The sequence below is a fragment of the Nothoprocta perdicaria genome, unplaced genomic scaffold (genome assembly GCF_003342845.1).
Source record: "Nothoprocta perdicaria isolate Ctin4 unplaced genomic scaffold, notPer1 scaffold_264, whole genome shotgun sequence".
Lineage (NCBI taxonomy): Eukaryota > Metazoa > Chordata > Aves > Tinamiformes > Tinamidae > Nothoprocta > Nothoprocta perdicaria.
The window spans coordinates 691,458-715,016 of NW_020455493.1; the positions used below are offsets into that span (position 1 = coordinate 691,458).

The following is a 23,559-nucleotide window of genomic DNA, read 5'->3' on the forward strand; positions in this document are numbered from 1 at the left end:
GGGCTAACCTACCTTTGATGTTTGTGCTGTGTGGGTTGAATAAACAACCTGAAAGATTAGCATGCTTGTTTTTGATTTTCATCTTAATTGCAACTGTCTTATATGAAGCATTTTTGCAAGGGGCAAAAAAACCCTACCTCCCCCCACCCAGAATGATAGGTGCTGAGCAGAGCAGCATCGTGCAGGAGTGAGGTCCTGTATTTGTAGTGGAGGGATTCGTGAAACAATCAACTCGATGCTCTGTAGTATTTGTTAAACTAAACAGAATTAGTCAGTAGTAGTACAGGAAAAGAGAACAGAACAGAGATCACTGTGTAAATTCGTGCTTTGCCCGTGTCTTGAACATTGTGAATGGATCTTTCCCCCCTTGCTTTATATCCAAAAAGACTTGTTGAAACTGAAGTCATTTCAGAAAAGAACAAAAGGGAATGGAAGTGTGGAATGACTTTGTTATGTGGGAATGGCTAACCAAGCTTGGCAGCTAGGTGATTGATGCCTCTGAGATTGGCAGCAGCAGGGAGAGGGAGATGAGGGATGTTTAGTTTGCAGTTACTTCCAATAGGAGAACTAGGTGGCATCAAAGGAAGCTAGTAGGGGGTAGATCCAAATCAGCAGGAGCTAGCTTTCTGTACAGCATGTGATCATCTTTACAGTAAGATGTTTTGAGTGTTAAAAGTTCATGAGTTTCTTGAGGAATGTGGCAAGAAATCCATGGAAGATAAATCCATAAATCCAGGTGGCAAGAATATGGAAGGGAAAGTAGCGTCTTCCCTTTTGGTTACTGTGAGGTACAGGACACTAGCGGGTAGATCTTTGGCCTGACCCAGTGTTTCCACTAGTGTTCTGAGAAAAAAATCAAGAGCATATAATCCTGCATAATACCAACTGTACTAGAAATAAGCAAAGAAAATGCTTTTCAATGAGCTTTGAATATATCCTTTACAGAATTGCTCTCCATTACTCTGGGGTAATGCAGCTTCCGTGAAACAACTGTTAATGTTCCTCAGCGTAGGCTGTGGGATGGTGTCACAGGTGAAGGATAAAGTCGTCAGAAGAGATGACCCCAGATCCCTGCAGTGGAGCTCAAAGCAGAAGAATATGAGCGGAAAGGGATATGTGCCACTTAAAGGGACTTTTGCACCAGGCAAAGACAATGCAAAAACTAATAGGAGATGTGTTGTAATAATGGTCTTTTAGGATACAAAGAAGCAGCATCGTATGTGGGATATAGTAAAGATTTGCTTCCTTGGTGATGAAGCATGAATGGGTGTGGGTCTGTGGAGAGAAAGAGAACAAATACCAAAAAGGCTCAGACCTTGGAGGGAGAGTGGTAACACACTCCCAAAATAGTTTGAGACGGTAAATATGGTGGATGAAAAATATATAACTCAAACTGAACCATATTTAGTGTGTCTTTTATTATGAGGTTTATGAAACATTTTAAAGACTTGCTACTTCTTTCTGGAAAATGTTTAGAAGTAAATCTCAGCTAAAAGACTCCCAGTCTGTCATTATGTACTTTGTATGCTTCTTTCATGGTTATTTTTGAAATTGTTCATATTAATTTGCAGGAAAATGACTTGCTATTTCCTTGGGCTATACCTTTCTTCTTTGCTTTTTCATTTGAAACCATCATGATCTTTTATCATGACCAAAAAACACTAGAGTCATCACTTACAATGGCACAACAAGAGACAGTGACCTAAACTGTGCGTTCGCATATGCCCAGTCATGCTCCATCAAAGTCCATGACCAAACTCCCACTTACTGCAAAGAAAGGGATAGAACAAGGCCAAAATGTACCTTCTTCCCAAGGAAGTGAACAGGAATTAGGCACAGGTTAATGCCCTACGCGTCTGTATTCAATAAATGCCTTGAAATGCTGTCTGAAAAGTGGTACAGAGTGTGATGTTAACATGGCTTATTTTTGGTGAATGACATATTAAGCAAGTTTAAAGGTGAATTTTGCTTACCAAATTCTGCTGCTATTACATAGTCTTGGATATTTGGCCCAGTCTCCATAGCTTCTAGTAATTTAGAGGGCTGCCCAGGCAAAAGGCTTTTCTCCAGCAGCTGGAACTGTCAAAATACTTTCTTCTTCTTTTTCTTTCAGCGGTGAAAGTGGTGCTGGAAAGACAGAAAGCACTAAGCTAATTCTCAAGTTCTTATCTGCGATGAGCCAACATTCACTGGAGCTGTCTTCCAGAGAGAAAACCTTCTGCGTGGAGCAAGCTATTCTTGAAAGCAGGTACATCACTCACACTCTCGTGAGTTGCACAAAAGGATCGGCTGTATTGAGATGGGACTGCCACAAATTTTAAGCTGAAAATGCCTAAAAACTAGGTTAATGTGAAAACTGGGGTGGAGATATCAGGAAAAATTCTTATACTGGTTCCAGGGAATGAACTGACAGGTATAAATTTGATGTTGATAAATGTTGATTTGTTGGTATAAAAGAAAACAATTCTGCCTGTGTTTACGTGGTAGTTGCATTCTGGCTAGAAAAATCCTTATAAAAAAGCCTGTTTTATACCACAGGCCGTATTGCTATGAAGTACCTGTTGAGGCATGGTTTCTTTAACTGAAAGACACTATTGGGTCAAAATTTGTGAGAATGTGCAGGTTCTTCAGACAGATTATTAGGGGCTGTAGAGTCTTTTGATTTTTTTAAACTCTTTGTATATGCCTTTCATCCCTACCAAATCCCGTTTCACCAAGAAAGGTGAAATGAGTGCTTTCTTCCGAGCACAGATTTATATAAGTTATTGCCCATATTGTCTTGGTCACATTTTCATTTTCAAAAAAAATGATTCAGTGAGAAATGATGAGCTTACGTCATACTACACATACAATGTGATGTAAGCTGTCAGATTTTATAGGAATAGTATGTATTTCCAGTGCCGTGGTATTTACTTCATGTACAATTAATTGATTTTGCTTTTCCAAATCTCTAAATACACAAATCTTTTTCCAGAAGACATATGCCATTCCTTTTGGCAGTTGCCTGGGAAGCTCTTAGCTTGGTAGCCACACATTAATGCTTTTGTCATTCTTATGTATTTTCACAGTCCAATTATGGAAGCTTTTGGAAACGCGAAGACTGTTTACAACAACAACTCAAGTCGCTTTGGGAAGTTCATTCAGCTGAACATCTGTCAGCAAGGGAACATTCAGGGAGGAAAAATTATAGATTGTATCCTTGTTTGGTGATTGGCTTCAGTATTTTGGGGCAGCTGGCATACATCTCATTTGCAGGATACTAAGGGAAAAGTAGCTTGTCTGTCCTACCCAGAAACACACACAGTTCACTTGATCTGGTTTGGGTGGGAAAGGCAAGCTGTGCAACCAAATTTGCACTCATGCATGGGTAGCAGAGTGCATCATATGCAAGATCTTGCATTGCTCCTGGTATGGTGCTTCACGTGTGTCTTCCTACCTCATGAACTAGCAAGATCTTAATTCTTGGGTCTGATCTCCGTTCTCAACTGCTTCCCTCAGTTGCTGTGGCTGAAGATCAATTTCTCAGTTACTAGTTCAAAGAGCAGAACTGCTGAATTCCCACAATGTGAGCATGGTGATCGAGTCCTTGGATGTGGCCAGCAAAGTAGAGGAAATTTGCTGCTGGTGCCCATTTCTCAAATCCTATCTAGTATTCTTGAGCATAAGCTGCCTTTGCCATGTCTACAATTCATGCTTAAAGCTGTTCCAGACTTTAATAGGAAAAAGACAAAGGAAAGCAGATGCCATTTAGAATCCAGAATGTGACAAGTGTTCAGTTTTGGAGGCCATAGAGAAAAAGAAGATAGGAGAAAACATTGATATTAGGACTATTGTACTATTATCACTGTTGCTGTTTTTTCCATGTTGTTTTGACAGTAGGCAAGTATTAAGAAAAGGCTGTGAGGCTTTTGCTACTGTCTGAAATGAAAGCATAAGGAGGGTTTATAAATAACTTGTGCATTAAATGATTTTTGCTTTATTCCTTGACTGAAGTTTTTTGTACGTGGCTATAGATTTATTGGAAAAAGTAAGTTGATATTTGCTTTTGCTCAGCTAATTTTGTTTCACTTTTTTTTTTTGGAAGTTGTGGATAAATAAATTCTCCCTAAAATAATTCCTTAAATGGAAACTCTTTTACTTTGGCAGAACCGTGTAGTAAGGCAGAACCCTGGGGAAAGAAATTATCATATATTCTACGCTCTGCTGGCAGGGGTAGAAGAGAGAGAGAAAGGTGAGTTGCAAAGCACAAATGACACAGCTGTAGTGGCTCTCTGCTCGTATCAGCTGTGGTGACGGTGGTGGAAAATTTAACTGTAGGAATCCAATAACCAAAGCAGAGAAATAGTTTATTGATTAAGTATGAATTCGTTGAGTGTGAATCTGAGCTCAGCTTCACAAAGCAACCAGCTTAGCTGAAAAATGTCGTCAGGCTGCAGATAATTTCCTCCCAATTTCTGCTGAAGCACTGGGAAAATTATTTGGGGACAAACATGCCTCACTTTGTTCAAACTGAATATTTTTGCTGGTACTGAATAACTCCACAGCAACTAAGTGAAGAATTCTTGTTTTCTCTAATCCCCTCTCATAAAGAATAAATCCACTGAACAAAAGAAATTACATTTGTGTATGTGCAAAATTGCCTAAGGCTGTTTCGGCACCTCCCTGTGGGCTGGCTGTCTTTGCATGCTAAAAAGTAGGCTCAGCGCCATTGTACAGCTCAGTAAAGCTAAATAAATAAATAAATAATAAATGAATAAAGCCCATATCTTTCTTACTATAAGCTCTCTTTGTGCGTGATGTTTATTTCTGAGCAAATGAATTGTGAGCTATTTGGCTGTCACATAAGAATTTGTGGAGTGTTTTTCTTTTGTGTTTTTTTTTCATTCTTTCTCTTTTCTTCCCTCATTAGATGCTTTTTACTTATCTGTGCCAGAGAACTACCACTACCTGAATCAATCTGGATGCACAGCAGATAAGACAATCAGTGACAAAGACTCTTTCAAGGAAGTCATTGTGAGTTGTTCCCTTAGTTCTTAGTGCTTTAAGGGTGCTGGTAGTGCAGATGCTGGGGACCTATGAGTAGAGCAGGGTGCAAAGCCTCCCTGTGCTTGCTTGTGCTCTGCTCCTCTTTCATGCATTACTACATGGTGCTGTATTAAACAGGCACTAGTAGGGACTTACATTTTCTGATAACATTTCACTTCCATTTTGTGTGTGTGTCTCTGCTTCCACTGTTTGATTTTACTTTATTATTTCTAATTGTGCTCATGTGGCATGATTATGTTCTGGAATCAGAAGAGAGCCAGTTATAGAGACAGTGAGACTTTTGCTTGTCTTTGCTCTTCCATCCATGCCTACCTGCAGTGACATTTACAGGACTTTAGAGTAATGAAGATATCTCTTTGTATTTGTGTTAAAATTCTCTGCATGTGGTGCTGGTTGAAGAAAAATGATATAGAGTAAACATGAGTGTAACCCCTTCGTTAGGGTATCCTGTATCTTAAATAAAACACAGCAATGTGAATGAGAGTGTTCACAGACAGTAGGACTGATGTCACGCGTCTGCAATCTGACTCATGCCAAGCATCCTCAGACTACAGTGTTGCACTTTGTTCCTGAATCTTAAGCTTAAAAAATATAGTAGTGGATTTCCTTTTCCTCCTTTGCTCTCCTCCAGTATAAATAGAGCTACTGTGAAAGTAGTGAGATGACTGGTTATATTTATAAAAAAAAAAAAAAGGCTCATTTTCATGTATCTTCCTTAGCTATCTGGAATTGGAATTACTCATATAAAACTCAAAAACATGCAGCAATCAGGAAGCAACTTGCCTTTTATGGGAAGGCAATCTTTTTTATCAGATGTCTTATATAACACGTTTTATCAGACGTTTTATGTTACATGTATGTGTGTTTTCACTGCTTCTTCATTTTAAAGCTTTATGCAGATCATGTCATGTCTCTTGGCCCAAGTCCATACTGCAGCATGTGGGCAGTGCTTGGTAATTCCCTATGTTGTACTTAGAAGATCCAGTTATATAGGGTAGTTTACAGAAAACAGTTGAATAAAACTGAAGCACAGCTTAAAGAGCAGGTTCTGATGGAGACTTTCTTTCAACAGCTTTATTTCTCATACCTACATTAATGTTGTCAATTAGATATAGTGATTAGTCTTTACTAACTTACAGGAGAATTGCTCATTGCCTACCGTATTACTGAAGGGATATATGGTAGACTTTGGAAACGAACAAAAATCATATTTCATGCCCTTCACTTTTTTTTGGCTTAGCTATTTTAATTTCTTTGCCAGAACTGCTGTGTAGTGGAGGCATCAGTTATTTTTACAGTAAAACCACATAATCTAGTGTGATAAGGGATGCTGAAAAAGTTGCTAGTTTATCTACAATATAGTCATATAGCTTAAGGTGATTAGCATGACATTTAATTTGTACAAACTATCTCACAGCACACAGAGCATGAAGTTAACTTGACAGGTTAGGCTTTTATTCTGTTGTAAATACCGACACATTTGGAGCACCAGTGGATGCTGCCAGTTTCCTTTCCTAGAATAAGGAAGGAACCAGAAGTTTACTGTTGATCCTCTCCGGTCTTTCCCTATTCTGTTTATCCACTTTCCATATTTTTCCTTACAGTTTAAGTCTATCTATCCCTCTCTACCCCTTTTTGTACCAACACTTTCCTGAAAGCAAGATGAGTAGTTTACTGTTGATCCTCTCCGGTCTTTCCCTATTCTGTTTATCCACTTTCCATATTTTTCCTTACAGTTTAAGTCTATCTATCCCTCTCTACCCCTTTTTGCACCAACACTTTCCTGAAAGCAAGATGAGTGCTCAAGTACTTCTCTGCAGATATTTTTCTTTGTATTTGTCCTTTTGCAAGGGGCCAGGGAGGGAGGAACTGCACTGTAAGCTTGGAAATGTGTCCAGAAGCAACACTGCCTGCTTCCTTAGAGCACCCTTGCAAAAGGTCTTCTCTGTAATCTAGAGTCTTAACCTTTCTTAGTTGTGGGAAGATTCTGAGGGTTGCTGTTCATAACTGATAGATTTTTTAAAGATAAAATGTGTTATGTGCCCTCTATCAGACACTTGTCATAAGCATAACATTATAAATCAGAATATATAGATTTATAACGTATATAGTATATATACAAACTATATATAACATATATAGTATATATAACATATATAGGTAATGGGCACAACGTCGTGAAAACAGAGGTTATCAGTTACTAGCACAAATGAATGAAGTTGCCTCATACAGAACTCAAAGCGCTTTAATCTTATAATTTTAGGCATACTGGAGAATCTGAAAGCAATAGGGCCTCTTCAACATCCAAAGGAGAGTGTGTAAAAACGTAATACTTGCATGTTCAAGATTGTCTGTGTCTCCAGATTTGCTTTAATGTACCTTGTGTTTAAAAAGTTAACATGTCATTCCAGACTGCAATGGAAGTGATGCAGTTCAGCAAGGAGGAAGTGCGAGAAGTTTTGAGGCTATTAGCTGGCATTTTGCATCTAGGAAACATTGAGTTTATCACTGCTGGTGGGGCACAGGTGTCCTTTAAAACAGGTGAGAAGGATGTGGTTCCTTGCAGCACGTGTGTGTTTCTTGGGGGTGTGGAAGTTATGCTCAGTGCTAGCACACCAGACCAAAGCAAGGACAAATAGTCAAAGAGGTCTGATGGCTTTTCAACTTCTGTATATGTTGATTAAAACATTGGTTTGGATTTTTGACAAGTAAGCAGATCACTCTTTTCTTCCAAACACTAGTTTTTAGGGTTAGCTTAGAAAAAAGCTTGAGTACGTATTTTTTGCATTAACCCTAGTGAAATTTCACTGTATTCTAACTCCTGCCTGAGAGTATTTTCAATATGGTAGAAGTTACATGCATAATTATGTTCCACAACTGAGCTCTCCATTTAAACTGTATTTTATTAGAGCTTCTGGTATTGCAGTTGCAATATGAAACTATGTACTGTGATGTCTAAAGATTGGGCTTATGAGCATATTGTTTTTTTAATTTCAAATATAACTAACGGTAGCATTATGTACTGCTTTATATACCATATAACTGCAAAATTGCAATTTAGAATACACATGTAAAAATAAGTTTCTTAGTTTATTATTTTCTTTATTCTCATAATCCTGAGAGGAGCGTAAACATATTCATGTGAACAAAGAAGAAATTACTGCTTGTAGCTGGAGAAATATGTTGGTGAAAGTAGTAGGTTGTTTGAAACCTTAACTTGTAACATTAAGAGGAAGGTAAATATCTGTGACTTAATTGAGATGAATATGTACTATTAATTTCCTTCAATTGAGAAGAATATGTACTACTAATTTCCTTCAATTGTGCATATTTATGATTCTGTACTTCTTTGCAGCTCTTAGAAATTCTATTTGTGTTTTTATTTCTAATGCCTATCATTTTAGAAACATCTTACATGATGATCATAATAGTAGTAAGAATAATAATAATAGTAATAGTAATAATAATAATAAAACAAGCAGAGTTTCATGCACCTATGTATTTAAGAATATATTTATATTTGGCTCTTTCTCTCTCACCAGCTCTGGGAAGATCTGCTGAATTATTGGGGTTGGACTCCACGCAGCTAACTGAAGCATTGACACAGAGGTCAATGATACTCAGGGGAGAAGAAATCCTAACACCTCTTAGTATACAGCAGGTAAATGCATCTCGGTTTTGACTTGCTTCCAGGGTCTGTTAAATCATATTGTTTAGTCTTGAAGTCCAGTGATAACATTGATCTCTTAGGAACGGCTATGAAATAACAGAAGGTTGTTTCATGCATCAAGGTTGTGTTGCTATCGAGAGCACTACCTAATTTTGGAAGAGGGTATAATTGGATTTTTAGAAGTCTCTATGGATCTCACCCTACCATTCTGGTCAGAGCTTCTAGTTGACTCCTGCGATTTACTGTTCTTTCTTGTTGCTTATTGTTCTTTCCAAACTGTAATCATGCAGGCTGACATTTTTAATTATGGATGCCTGTGTTAGGTGAGCAATTTTGGAAACATTCAGCAAAAATACATTGGTTATTTACAAGAAGGGAGGAAAAGAAGAGGAAGAAGATGGTATATTAGTAGTGTATAAGAAGAAAAAAGTGTGCGTTAATACTATGCTTACCTATGAAAGGCAGTATTTTCTGCCCTTCTCTTCCTCCTCCTCCTCCTCACCTTAGATCTATCATTTCTGTTTTTTGAATGCTTGAGTTTTGAAATACAATGTTAAAGACATAAATAGACTGTTAAAGCTTGAACTGAAGCTCATAGCAACTGATAAGATACCATCAAGGAACATGGAAATGCAAAGCTATATGCGGTATAATTTGCCTTGTGCTGTGTGAAGAACACTGACTGCTAAAAACTGGTATCTTCTCAGTTCCAGGTATGATTACTCTTAACATGTTGCTTCTCTAATGCAGGCAATAGATAGCAGAGATTCTATGGCTATGGCACTTTATTCTCAGTGTTTTGCATGGGTCATTAAGAAAATCAACAGCAGGATCAGAAGCAAGGAAGACTTCAAGTCCATTGGAATTCTGGATATATTTGGATTTGAAAACTTTGAGGTAGGTTAACAAGGTTTTTCTGATGGAACCTCTCGACATTTGCACTTCATTGTTCTACATATCTTTTTCATCTTCACTGTAACTTGATTATTAAACATGTTATGACTTAATTAGTTCATTGTTTGCAAAGTAAAGTACTTTGAACATGCTCATTGTTGAAAGTTTCTTGTCTTTGTAGGTTAATCGTTTTGAGCAGTTTAATATTAACTATGCAAATGAAAAGCTTCAGGAGTATTTCAATAAGCACATCTTTTCCTTGGAGCAACTGGAATACAGCAGGTAAGAGTTGCAGATGAAATTTGAGAGCAGTTAGAAAATAGCATTTGAAACTCCCTGTGAAAGCAGAAATACAGCAGTTCCCTTAGTTCCTATATTTAAAGGCTCTGCTTAAAGTCTTTGCTTATGTAATTGTCAATAAAAAGCCACTCCTTATTTTTACTAGAGAAGGACTGGTTTGGGAAGATATTGACTGGACAGACAACGGAGAGTGCTTGGATCTGATCGAAAAGGTAAGAAAATATTTTATATATCTGTTCATGTTTTTAGTTTTTGTTAGGAAATGTTTTTTAAAACACCTGCTGACACAAAGCTCAAGTGAAGAAGTAGCTTATGGATGTTTTAGTAGTGTTCTTTTAATGTGGTCATTCTCGCAGATTATCATCAGATTATTATATTCTAGATTATTTTGTAAGGTCAATATACCTATCTTTCCATGAAGTAGCTTTTACCAGTGTGTGACTATAGGCAAGAGGAGTATTCTGATATGATTGAAAAGGTGAAATAGAGATTGTCCTTAGCCATAAAGCTTGCCCTCCTGTATTTTTGTGTGTGTTTCTGTTTATTAGTGTGTAATGTTCAGTAAACCATAAAGCCAAAATAAGGAATGTAAATAATAAATTCCATAGTATTAAGTACTGAGAGATAAAATCAAGAAAATTTTTGCTTTGAAGATTTTTCAACCAAAACAACAAGATTGACAAGCTGCTTGGATGGGATGTGGGAGGAAGGAATGACAATGTTTTGCTACATTATTGCTCTTCCTGCTCTTCCTCTTCATCATTTATTGCCTCTCAGTTTTTGTTTGTCCACAAGTTTGGTCATACTGTAACAAAAATAAAAGAGCATATAAAACTGTCTGCACACTTATTGGAGAGAATGCCAGCAGTGAGGGACAGATATGATCCAAAATTGCTGCCTAGAAATGGTAACTCCACCATTTCTTCAAGGAAAAAGTTGTATGACATTTTAATCCATTCACTTTTGTCAGCAATTCAGGAGGGTTGCATGGATTGATCACTGCAGTGGGCTGTGTTGTTGCTTGAGTTTAGATGACCATGGAAAATCTCAAGGAATTCGTAGGCAGAGGATTCAGCTGTCAGGATGGTTCTGCTGTGAGGCAGTTGGTCAGCAGCTGCTGTAGGCTAGGGGGAAATGGCTTATTAAAATGTACACCTGGAGAATTACGTTTTTCTGGGAGACTGTACCAACCTAAAGTTTGCTGGACACATTAATTAACTATGTGGTAGCTTACTTTGTTTACCCTCTTTTCTAATACGTGAACTGGGGAACATCAAAGGAAATTATGCAGATGTATATGCAAAACAAAGAGAAGTTCTGTTTCACACAATGCATAGTTAAACTGAGAAGTTTTTGCTGTGCCCCTGAGCACTGTAGATGCTAAAAGTGTGCATTGGTTTAAAAAGCAATTAGATAATTTCATGGAAGACATTTTTTTCAAGTCTGTTTGCACAAACTCCTCAGGCTCGAGGAGCTATTCACGGGGGATCTTGGAGGCTGGGAGTGTGTTCTGTGGTCATGTCCCTAAATGCACCTAAAAACTGCCTACATCAAGAAGATTTCTTCTTCTGGAAGGAGTATTGTCAGAAACATAGGATTGCAGTCTCCCACAAGGGTGGGTTTCTAATTGCATACTGGTGGTTTGGTGCCTCTCTACACAATAATTTCAAGAACTTTGTGATTTTTGTGACTTGCGGACAAGGCCAGTGTCCACTGGTGCCGTTAATTCATCTTCTGCCTCTTCTCACTGTTGTAGAAACTTGGCCTGCTGGCACTCATCAACGAAGAGAGCCATTTTCCTCAAGCCACTGACTCCACCTTACTGGAGAAGCTGAATGCCCAGCATGCCGTATGTGATGCTCTGCTAATGTGTTTCGAGCAAATTATGAAGGGTGTCTTTGCTTCCAGAGAAATTCTTAAATATTATATGGGTGCATAGTTGTCTGTTTGGGGCCTGATCTTACTTCCATGGCAGTTCATGTCATTTGCTTTCAGGACTGAGACAGTTACCTGAAATAAATGTACTCATGTTACCATCCAGTTAAAGAGTTCCATGTTGTTGGAAACACCACATTTCACTCTTGGTTACAGCTCTGGCAACCTGCAGTGGTAACTCAGTTTGTTTAGCTCTTCAATGTCTGTTTATGTACCGAAGGTTTTACCTTTACTTCTGATCCTAGAATTTCTGTGATACAAGCTTATGGTTATCTTCATAACACTCACCTTAAGACTGGTCCTTCTTTTACAAAGTGCCCTTAATGGATGGTTGTACCAGATGGGTTAGGGTTTAGTACAATGCCTTTTAGGTACAATAAATCTGTTATTACTGCATTTGGAGTAACCCAGACTAACAAATCCTATTATCATTATAAGTTGGTTGTTTGCTTTCAGAGCACTAATCTTCCAGGGAGTTCACTGGAAGACAGGAGTTTGTTTAAATCTGGGCTGAGAGGATAATGTAACCCTTTATATTATTATGCTCCCTGACTCTCAAATATATTTTTCTCTTTTCTTTTCCTGCTCATTAGAGCAATCCTTTTTATGTGAAACCAAGAGTTGCCGTTCACAACTTTGGAGTGAAACACTATGCTGGGGAGGTAATTTTCTTTACTTTCTAAAATTATTGCAAGCAGAGTTTTCATTAGCTTAATTTAACAGCCCCGAGGCTGTTCAGAATTAAGTAAAACGCTGTGTTCCCTCAGCACTTTTTACAGTGCTGCCTCCGACAGGGGTGCGTGATGACTTGGCTTTGTGTTTGAACCCACTCTGTTTCTTACTAGGTCCAGTACGACGTCCGAGGGATCCTGGAGAAGAACAGAGATACTTTCAGAGATGATCTCCTGAACTTGCTGCGTGAGAGCAGGTATGTTTCTGGGATTTCTGTTTAAACCTGGTCTTTATGGAGTGCCATCTCATCTTGTGCCAGTATTTCAGTGCATTCCATAGCACCGGTGCTTAGCGGAGCTAAAAGGAGCAAAGAAGAAATTGTAGTAATGCCTGTTAACAAAATAAGTGTAGTGGTACATACTGGTAGTGTATGTTTTGCAGTGCAAATGTATTGCAGTACCAGTTGCCATCTCATAATGTCTCAGAAAAGAGAATTTCTGTAAAGAATTTATATTATCAAAAGTGTGTGCCTGGTTGTCTTTGGTACTTGTGTGCCTCTGGCATTCTGCTGTGTAAGGTGAAGTCCATGATCCTCACAGTACCTCTGTGAGTTGCAGCAATGCGCTACCCCTTTCTTTGCATGTATGATTGAGATGCCAAGATTTTTAATAGAGTTTTCATGCAACAGCAGGGAACTGAACTCAGGTTGTCTCCATTCTTGGCTGCTGCCCTAACCCATCCAGTCATGCTGCCTTTCTGTGCGAGTAGCTGCATTTTAAATCCCTTCAGCCCCTGGATACATGGAAACTATTAATAAATATTTCCATCTGTAAGTTATTAGTTCTGTTTTCATGACATATCTGACATAACATCTGTCAGTTGAAGTATGTGGATAAAAGTAATAAATGAGTTAAAGCTGCAGGGCCTGATTTTGCAATTGTATCAATGTCTGTCTAGAATGATTATATTTAAGCTAAAAGACATATGTTTCTGTAGAAGTGGTAACAGGAGGATACAAGATGGATGGTGTAAAAAATGGCTCGCATAGCCAGTATCTCAGTGTGAAGTGATGTGAGTACTTATTTTTTGTTACAGTTCAAAGCAAACTGGAAATCTTTTTACACCTCTATTCAGGTGTAGCCCCCATTACAGTCACCTGGAATTTTGGCTGAGTGTGTCCCTAGGATTTCACTCTTCATTTCCCAATGATATGTTGCGAATAGAGGAGGGAACCAGGATTATCATTTTTGCTTCCCTTGTATACGCTCTGCAAAGAATAAGATTTGTAGTTTAGAAATCATACATTTTTTTCCAAGGGAGAGTGCTTGTGCTGCACTGCACAGTGGTAAACCCTGTGCTCTGTTAGGAGACACCTTTGAGATTTGTTTTTCCTTTCCCATTTCAGCCTTGATTTCATCTACGACCTATTTGAGCACGTTTCAAGTCGCAACAATCAAGACACTCTTAAATGTGGAAGCAAGCACCGAAAGCCCACTGTCAGCCTACAGTTCAAGGTTAGTTAATGTGTTCTTTGTGCTCCCTGGCTAATCGGTGATAGATAAACTTTCTTCAGGCGAGAACAATTGTGATTAAAGCTTTAAAAACTTCAGCTCTAAAACGTTGCTGTCTCTTCTAGGAAACTGTAGTTATTAATCAACTACTTGGCCATACTAGCTTCAACTGATCTTCATATTACAGCATTCACACAGAATTACTTTTGCTTTCCATTCGCTTCCTTGTCCTTATTTTAAAGGTCTTCCATGAAGCTAGTCTCTCTTGTCTCATTTTTTTTCTTTCTAATCTAAAATCAACCACAAAGTGGCATGGAGCCCTAGAGCAATGCCGCTACGTTATGAAAAATAAGTACTAAATACATATCTCATTAAGGTGTTGCCCAGCCTTTTAACTTAAGAGTTTGGAAAGTTCTTTTATTAAAAACATTTTTAGGAAGCTTTTTAACTCTGCCATCCAAAATGGCACCAAATTGAAATCTAACATAAAGTCTATCTCCAAATTATTTGAAAGAGAATGATTGGCACAAAATCTTCTGTAAATTGCAGGAGTACAAGTCTGGATTAGCTGTCTCTCATTTTGCTCAAATTAATGCTCTGTTCATTCACTCTTTTTTTAAGGGTGTAGACTTGAACCCCTTTAGGGCAGACATTATCCTAATAGACTGGTTAGACAGAACTGCAAGGAACGTATGGTGGGGTGCACACAAGTTCTTTTAAACACTAATGTTCATGTTCCCTGGGCAGCTTGCTTTGTGCTAACATCCCTGGTCTCATACAGCACCCACTTCTTGTGATGAGCTGCTGTCACTTGCTAGGTCTCAGAGATAGCAGAGGGCATTGTTTCTATATAGTCATGAGTAGCTGTGAAAAGTAAATCTAAAGCGTTGCCATGTAAAAAGTGTCTGTAGTTCTACATCATCCACTTTGCAAGATAGAACATGGTGTAGAGCTCCTGTGCCCCATCAGAGACCATGGACAGCATAAACCATGATAAAACAGCAAATCAAAGCATCGCTGCCTCTTACATAAAGCTGCAATAACAGATCATAGCAGTGCTGCTTCAGAAGACATTGACCTTCACGTCGTGTCACTCCCAAAGGATTTGGTTGCTTTCTTTGCACAGCCTTTTGCTTTCTTTTACAGCCTTCCAAGGAATAGTTTGTCTCATTCCAGTTTAGGATGGGAAGAATGAAGCTGCGAAGGCAGAGTTCTTAAAATAGATTGATTTGTTATTAACCTACCAGTTTTCTTTTGAAATCTTTGATTCAGGGTACTCTCTGATGCCGTCCGGAGAGGTGAGCATTGAATAGCTGAGGGGAGTGCTGGAGATCACCTGCTTCAGCCTATTATTGCGTCAAGCGGGACTGACTTCAAGTTAGCACAGTCTCCTTACATGGGCTTAAAGCAGTGTAGTATTGTGCAGAATCTGGCTATCTGTATCCAGAGCTGACCATGAGAAGAGAATAAATCACTTGTGTTTAGAGTTGAGTGACTGCTAAGTTTCTACAAGCGGTAACCTGCATTGCTAGAAAATCTGATTATTGGCTTAATTGTCTGTAGATAGTGTAACGTTCACATAGGTTTAGTACAAATGAGCACTTTAATTTTTAAGGAATAAATATTTGTCTTTATAGGAAAATATTAGTCGTTGTACCTGTGAACTGTTTAATATTCGCTGCCCTGACTTCATGTCCTTAAGCCAGTGTAGGCCAACAAACCACAAAACTATCCCAATTGTATTCCCAGTCACTTGACGATTTGCTGTCTTTGTTGTGAAGCGGTTCTTGTGCACAGCCATGACTCTGCCTGCTGCCTTTATCACTTCATGTTTAATCATCAAGAAAACCCTTCCTTTGCAGATTAAAGCTATATTTTAATGTAGCAGACTGCCATTCACTGCTTTACTCAAAGCACATCGGAGGACACACACTGCTGCTCCTTTAAAAAGTGAATTTTCTATCTCTGGCAACTTGCTCAGTATTCTCTCTGCAGCTGAAACATCAGCCTTGCTCGCTCTCTGGGCTTTTTAGAGTCTGGCTTCTCCTGTGCAGTGATTTGTATCTCTGCAAAGCAAAAAGGTTTCAGTTATAAAGTGTTTCATACTTAATGATACAGGATGAGGCAAACTGGCATAAGACATGGAATAATGGCTCAGGAGAGAAAGGGGTGGGTGTATAATTAAAATAATAATCAGCAAAGGGCTGAGGGATTTTGTGATTTTTATCTCCAGCTTGAGGTTCAGATAACTGGAAGTCTAATGTGCATTGGCTCATTTGGAGTGCTAAAACTAGGATTTATTTTTTTAACTGAGCCTTGCAATCTTTCTTTTTATTGTTAAATGGAGTTAGTCACAAAATAGAACTACTGTGTTATTATTTGCTTAATGCTCTTACAGTCATCTTGCAGTAAAACATTGCCACTATATCCTTTATTCAGTTTTTGTTGATTTGTGAGATTTTTGTTTGCAAATTTTGTATTGTTAAAACAGTATTTACTACACTTTTAAAATACCTGTTTTTTGAGGGGAACATTTTAATTCTTTTGTCCCCTTGGTGGCTCGTATTTATCATCACAGTGTCTTTCTGTCAAGCAAGATAGAGACCGTAGTGGGGAGAAGTAACATCTTGGGCATAGAAAGCTGTTGATTAGAGGGAAAATGGAAAATGCATGAATGAGAGACAGTTGTAATGAAAGGAGGAAATACATCTTTGTAGTTACTTTAGCTTTACCTTAGTTTTGCCTTGATCTTGATCACTGTAAAGTAGTGGTGATGGTTGTAATCAATAGGGCCAATGGAGGAAACCAACGTGTACGTATTTATGTTCACTGTATAGCGAGTTTATTAGTGATTGTAATTCCGGGTGGGAACCACTAGGTGTTGCAGTGGATGTTGTCTGCAACGCTAAACTTGGAGAACTCTTTCTTGAATGTTTTGCTTGTGCAAAAAGTGCCCTTGTAAAGTGCTGTCTGTTTCTCGAACTGTGTTTTAGGAATCGCTTCATTCTTTAATGGCAACGCTGAGTTCTTCGAATCCTTTCTTTGTCCGTTGCATCAAACCCAACGTTCAGAAGGTAAGATGTAAAATTGCACCTAGCTTTTCTAAATGTTTCATCCTTTCCTTCCTACCTGGTTATTTCCTTCTGTGTGTGGCAGAAGATAGTATTCTACACTAACGTTATAAAGGGCTCTGCAAGCTGAAAGTCTCTGAGTGGAAATAGTCTTTAGAATTTTTTTTTCAGGCTTTTTCTTTCATTACTGTTAAATGGTCATTGTTCAAAACCCTCTGATATATGACCTGCTGCAAGCATTTTTGCAAAAGGAAGGTAGAATGCGGCCCTGTGCATTTGACAACCTTGCTGAGGGCCTTGCCCTGAAGGCAGCAGGTAGCTAAAGCTGGTTGGCTTTCTGCCAACATGGAGACATCTCATCTCTATAGCACAAAAATTGAAAGGATTTGCTCTGGTTGATGCCAGGACCAAGTGCTTGTTGCATTATGCTGCACTTTCATAGCAAGGAAACCACTGAGTTCCCACTCCAGATTCACTGCTGCTCATTTCCCACTACTTGGTCTGTCCCGCCAAAATTGGCATATGGCACTGTATCCACATGTACGTTTTAGTAGCATTAAAAAAAAAAAAAAAAAAGAAGAAAAAAATGTTCTCAAGAAACTGGCTATAAGGAAAGCAAATACGCTAAAAGGAGCTCTCCACAGCCTCAGCTGGGCATGTCCAATTACAGGATTGTATGGAGGAATGGATTGGGAGATTACTGTAGATTGTCACATCTAAGCTGTTTCATTGTCAGTGAAATCTTGCACAAGATGTTTATCTTCGCTTTTGTTTAATTTGGTTGTAAATTTAATTTGATCCAGTCGTTTTACCAAATAGAAAATCCTCTTTGAAACTAGTGTGATGATGGACTAGCAGAGAAAAGGCTCGCTCATTTTACCTGTTGTGTTGGGATCAGTAAAAGACTTGACAGGGAGTGAGAAGGAAAGGCGTAGGTAATCTTTGTCAATGGTATTTTCACTCAGTGAAATGTTCTCAGAATTCATTCTGGGGATTTGCTGTTTTAAATTTTGTCTGGTATGTGCTGCTATTGATTCCAACCTCTGTTTCATAGACACAGTATGATTTGTGTATCTTTTTGCAGTTTGTAGGTAGAAATACAGTTCTGCAGCTACGAAATCATGTTTGAAGTTCAGTGGAAGTAGATGAAGAAACTGATAGATGAAAGAATTACCACTAATCCTGACTGCAGATATTGCAAGAAAAGGTGTCTGGAATTACTGAGCTTGTAGTCCTCTTTCCTGCCCAACACCTTTTCTAGTTCTTAAAGCAATTTTGGATGTAGTGGGTGATTGATACAGAATGTCACCAAGTGAACATGACCCTATGCTGGCAAGCTGGTGAAGGTGCTGGCATTACCTGTAGCACACAGTGCTGGTATAGAAGCAGGGCTGTGAGCTGCCATCAGCTCTTCCACAGCTCGACGGGATTCTGTGAATGCAAGATACCACTAACAACATGCTTTTTGCTTGGCTTAATGACAGTGAGAGTGATCTGGAATGCTAAAATATCACCCTTCAGAAAGTATTTAGTTTAAACACTGCTTGCAAAACAGCAAGTGATGTGAGTGAAAGGGCCATTGCAATTGCTTTTCTGAAAGAGGTAGCATTAAGGGAGACGTGGACAAGGGAGGCTGGGAGAGAGCAGAGATTGTGTCATGAGGAGCAAAGCCTCTTGGACTGCTCATTGCCCTCTGGATTGGGCATAAATAGGTGACACACCTATCATTGAGCCTCCTTTTAATTCTGGAGGGGAAGTAAACATGGTGCCCAAGAGCTATTTTACTTCATAAGGGTGTTTGAATTCTGTAGGTGAATGAGGTTGAGCAAATGGAAGACAAATTCAAAGCTTTGAAAGGCAGGACGTACAGCAGATTACCTCCTCTGCTCTGTTAGATGTTGCATTTTATTCATGTTAGCTAAGAGATAGGATAATTTGCAAAAATTACTTGATTTTTACGTGATCAAAAGTTTAATTTTGAAATATGTTACAGTGGCAAGAAAAAACAATTTGCCATATGCAGTAAGCTACCAGACATTAACATATCAAAGCAGGATCTACACTCATTAGAGCAATTTCCTAAAGGGAGCACATAGAGTACATGACCTTTTGTCATAAGACATTTCAGCAAACAGGCCTCAGACGGAGGAACAGAGGTCCCATTAATCTTTGGTAGACCCCCAAACAATCAGTGGATCTGTTTGCCCAGTTTCCAGGCTGTTCTGAACTAGCCATAAAGCAGAAACTGCCCCACTTGGTATGCCTAATGAGTATTTGCTGCTAATGAAGGATCTTTCTTCTCCCTTCCTCTTAACTTCAATGCAGTATTCAGGACTGTGTATCATTTCATCCTGGTGAACTCTGACACATCTTTCTCTGTTCTTCTCCTCGTGTTTCTTTTTCTGCCTGGTAGTCTGTCCTCCTGCACCAAGGCCTTGCTTCTTCCTTCGCTCTCTATTCTGCTCTTTTTTGTTTATGCAACTTATGCAACTTAGGAGGGAAAAAGAGAAGCATGTAAAATAAGATGCAACCAATTTTAGAACTATTCAGATAATAGTTTCTTCCAGCTTTCAATAAAATTGTTAAGCCTTTTTCCACTTGGAGACTGCTCAAGGTAAATTTCTAATGTGAACTGCCTGTGCTAGCTGTTTCAGAAGCAGAAATCCTTTTCATCAGGAGGAGTTAACCTCAGCCAGGAGCAAGTTCCTTTCTCTATTTAGACTCTTGCTTTAGAATCTTAATATTGGCCAAGCTCTGTGAATGTCCCTCCCTGCCTCACTGCTGCGTCTGCATCTTTGTTTAGGGTTGCCTTTTTTGTGCTGTTCTCAACTGATTATTGTGACTTGCCTCTGTAATCCTGCTCTTGAAACTTAAGCAGTTTCAGAATAGTGCTGTTTTCTCATTCATGTAGAGAGGGACATCCGTATCACTGTGTTCACTTAAATAGGCCCAGAACTAATACCAGTTTGGCCCTGCTGGGTAAAATCTTTACTGCATTAGAGTTAGCATGGACTTTATGGCGTTAGAATTGCTCCTTTTTCTTTTGTTTGTTTGTGTGTTTGTTTTAAAGAATCCTGTGTTGTAATGTACCATCTGAACAAACAGGTTTTTTTCCCTGTGCCTCCACTCCACCTCACCTCACTTTCTGCACATTTATCGTTAGTGTCATTCTTCTGTTGCAGTGACAGTCTTGCCACTGGCAAGATGAAAACCATCTTCTCTGAAGCTTCTGATTTCTCAAAGGGCAATTCTGTTTCTCTCCAGTTATTTTTATATATTTTTTTTTAATCTTACAGTTTAATTCTGTCAAGTGGAGAAATGAGACAAAATTAAAGCTGTATTGTTAAACCTACTGCAGGGGAAAGGGTCACAAGGAATAACAGAAAGAGCAAAACTAGTAATAACTTTGCAATTCAAAGGAAGGCTGGTAGGAATAAGTCTGTAATAGATCCTGTGAGACTTACTGCTGTTTAGGTGTAAGACCTGTCATCACAATGCTTATTTATTCTGGGAAAATTACTGTTGAAGCAGTAAGATTACTAACATAGCTGCGAGGGACATAGGCAGCTAAGGGGATCAAGGTAGGGCTAGTGGCACCTGCGATGCACTTTGAGGCTTTGAGGTCATTAGTGGCCATGACGCACCGTAGAACAGCAAACTGTGTGTCCCCTAATATGAAGGAGGATGCAAACTTATGATGCTTGGCGTCTGACATGAAATTATGCTCTTGAAATAGCCCTGAAATATGATAAACATGAGTGTAGCTTGATAACAGCCTCAGCCCCAATTAGGTGTACAGCTCCAGGGGGTGGTACAAAGGGACAGTGAAAGAGCAGCTCCGTCCCCTCTGTAATGATGATTGCACGTAGTGTGTGGAGCAGCCGCACTGAATTCCGGGAGTGCAGTTTGGGAACTGGCACTGGAGCTGGGATTACAATGTCGGTGTTTTGAGCTTTGAAAATATGAATTACTGAGTTTGCCTTGTAGAGGGATCTCGGTAAAAACATGCATGAAAACAGTGCAAGTCAAATGACGCTGTTCTGGGGGCAGTATTGACATGTAATCTGCAAAAAAAAAATGCGGGGAGGGAGGCTGAGGTTCAAGGGTGTTCTCATATGTCTTCAACACAGCATTGCAATGCATCCAGACAAAATCAGCAAGGTATTTATTTTTAAAAATTACTCTAAATAAAGTAGTGTAGCTCCACTTTTTTATGCATATCCCACTACAGTTCTACCCAACATGTGCTTCATACTCTGGTTCTAGTCAGCACACTTCAGGTTTGTAGACTGGGGAGTAGATGCCTTAGTGAGCTTTTAAAGTGGCAAAACCCACCCGGGAAAAGCTAAAAAATGTATTAGGCCCTGAGAGGAAGGGTCTTTATGGCTTACTCAGTGGTAGAGCTCAAGGGTGAACCTTCTCCAGTGAAGCTACAATGTTCGTTGAGGCAGGTCACAGGGAAGATTTGTCTGGTTATGTAAAAGAGAAAGGGAATGGAAAGCCTGATTGCCATCGAAACAGCTTCTCTGTAATACTTTGAAAGTAAAGAGAGCAGATTATATGGCTCAGCTACAACTACTGGTTGGATGTGTAGAAAGCAAAGGTCTAGTAGCTTTCACCAACAGGTTTATAACCACTCATGCATTAGCAGCAGCATCTCACTGTCTATTTAAAAAGTCTCTCTTTAATCTCAATTGTTCTCAGCAAATGCTTGTTTTAAGCAGGCTGTCTGGCAGCCAGTTGCTGCTGTCATTGCTTGCAGAGGAAGCAGAGCCCCAGGTCCTGAGGCCAGGAGCATCATTGCTGTGAGAGAGGGTCTCCAAAGGGTGCAGGGAGCTGTGCTTCAGGCCTGTCCTTCTAAGGATGACAACCACTTCCAAAAAAGGCTTGTTTGCCCACTCATGCATCTTGTGGCACAAATGCATGGGGCCAAATATAAACTGCTTATTCTTAGATCTTTAATTAGTGCATAAGGCTTTACTGCCCTTGATCAGGAAGGCACTGCCGTGAGGTGTGATGTCTTGCCCAGCTGATGCAGCTTAATTCGGCTACCTGGATGTTGTTGCCTTGGGTTTTATAGAATTACATAGCTCCAAATTGAGACTCGCAGCATGTGTCCCAGCCACATCGTTTTCTGGCACGTCACTTGAGTAATTGGGTCAGGCACTCAAAGACTCTGTAGGTAGAAGTGATAAAGATTATGGCTGGGAGGGCAGGCGCGCTTCTCGGCCGTGAGGTGCCAGCAGCGATGTGCTCTGGGAATCTGAATTTAGGCCTGAGAGACGGAGAAGATTTCAGCGCCGGGTCTCGTGCTGCAGAGCCGCTGGCGCGGGGCAGAGTCAGCAGCCCCGCCGGGGAGCCCCGGCGCTGCCTTTGTCCCTGTCGCAGCACCGAAGTAGGTCATTTCTCTCTGCACACAGCCACCCAGACAGGCATGTCCTCCTCCTCCTCCTCCTCCTCTGTCAAGGTTTGTTGTTTGCTAAGCAGGGCTGACTTTGCAAAGTGCGTGAGAATTTATCTTGCAGTGACTGCGGGGTAAGGAGTTTAACAAGTGTTTAAAGCTCGGGGTAGAAACACGGGGTGGGGTGTTCAGGGAGGGGGGAAACATTGCATTGTGTTGTATCGCACAGATCAAATCTGATTCCTGGCATATAGTTTCTTTTGCATATTTTGCCATGCATTACGTGCAGAGTTGCAAAGTTTCCCAGCAAGCTTGTTTGGTAAGAGCCTGTTTACAAGTGACAGAAATAATTTTCACATCTCAAAAAGGTGACATCTTGTGCTCTCGTGGGCAGGGCAGGATGAGGGGGGATGTATGGAGAGTAAGCTCCGAACCCTGTTTGAAGAGAGGCTCAGAAACAGGTGGCTCGAGCTGTGAGGTTCCTGTGCTCTGCCCAGCAGTGCTGTGGGAAGAGAAAATGCGAAGTGGCAGCAAAGTTTTCAAGCATAACACTTGTTGTGCTTGATTCTTCTGAACCATTTTTTGTAATATTTAGCAGCAAAGAGAATGGTGGCTGCTGCAGCAATTGGCTTGTCAGACCTGGGGAGGGTCCTACTGCCTCCGTCTGCATTCAGGCACTGGAATAATTCTGCATTTTGTGATACTTAGTGATTGTCTTTGCATTCTGTGAATTGCTCTGTATGTGATTTTATGGCATGGATGAACATTTGTGGGATTGTGACTATGAGCCACAAGTTTGAAGTATTTGCCTTTTGTAAGTACCAAGCAAAAACTCTTGGCTTTTCTTCCTTCTTGCCTGCTGTACCACGCATCTGAATTGCAAGTATTGTCATGCAAATGTATGCATGGAAAAGTGTGTACAGGCTTGGGGACGAGTCTTCTCTTTTAACTACAACAAGAGCAAAAAAATCCCTAGCATCTCTAGATGGCAGTTTACATTCAAATCCTGTTTGCTGTGTTCTCATGGTAACTACTACAAGAGAATATGCACAGTCCATG

The 23,559-nt window shown here is 39.7% G+C and overlaps 1 protein-coding gene across 1 annotated transcript in view; it reads left to right on the forward strand.

Annotated features, from left to right (window-relative positions):
* The window catches only part of MYO10 (myosin X), a 146,620-nt gene that overhangs the window by 79,572 nt on the left and 43,489 nt on the right, over nt 1-23,559 (forward strand). The window contains exons 5-19 of the mRNA XM_026040748.1: nt 2,114-2,248; nt 3,069-3,193; nt 4,014-4,027; nt 4,147-4,231; nt 4,910-5,013; nt 7,458-7,587; nt 8,589-8,707; nt 9,467-9,613; nt 9,792-9,892; nt 10,056-10,122; nt 11,667-11,759; nt 12,439-12,507; nt 12,691-12,773; nt 13,923-14,031; nt 17,022-17,102. Of these exons, the coding sequence (XP_025896533.1) occupies nt 2,114-2,248; nt 3,069-3,193; nt 4,014-4,027; nt 4,147-4,231; nt 4,910-5,013; nt 7,458-7,587; nt 8,589-8,707; nt 9,467-9,613; nt 9,792-9,892; nt 10,056-10,122; nt 11,667-11,759; nt 12,439-12,507; nt 12,691-12,773; nt 13,923-14,031; nt 17,022-17,102 (1,462 nt within the window). The remainder of the gene's footprint in view (nt 1-2,113; nt 2,249-3,068; nt 3,194-4,013; nt 4,028-4,146; nt 4,232-4,909; nt 5,014-7,457; nt 7,588-8,588; nt 8,708-9,466; nt 9,614-9,791; nt 9,893-10,055; nt 10,123-11,666; nt 11,760-12,438; nt 12,508-12,690; nt 12,774-13,922; nt 14,032-17,021; nt 17,103-23,559) is intronic.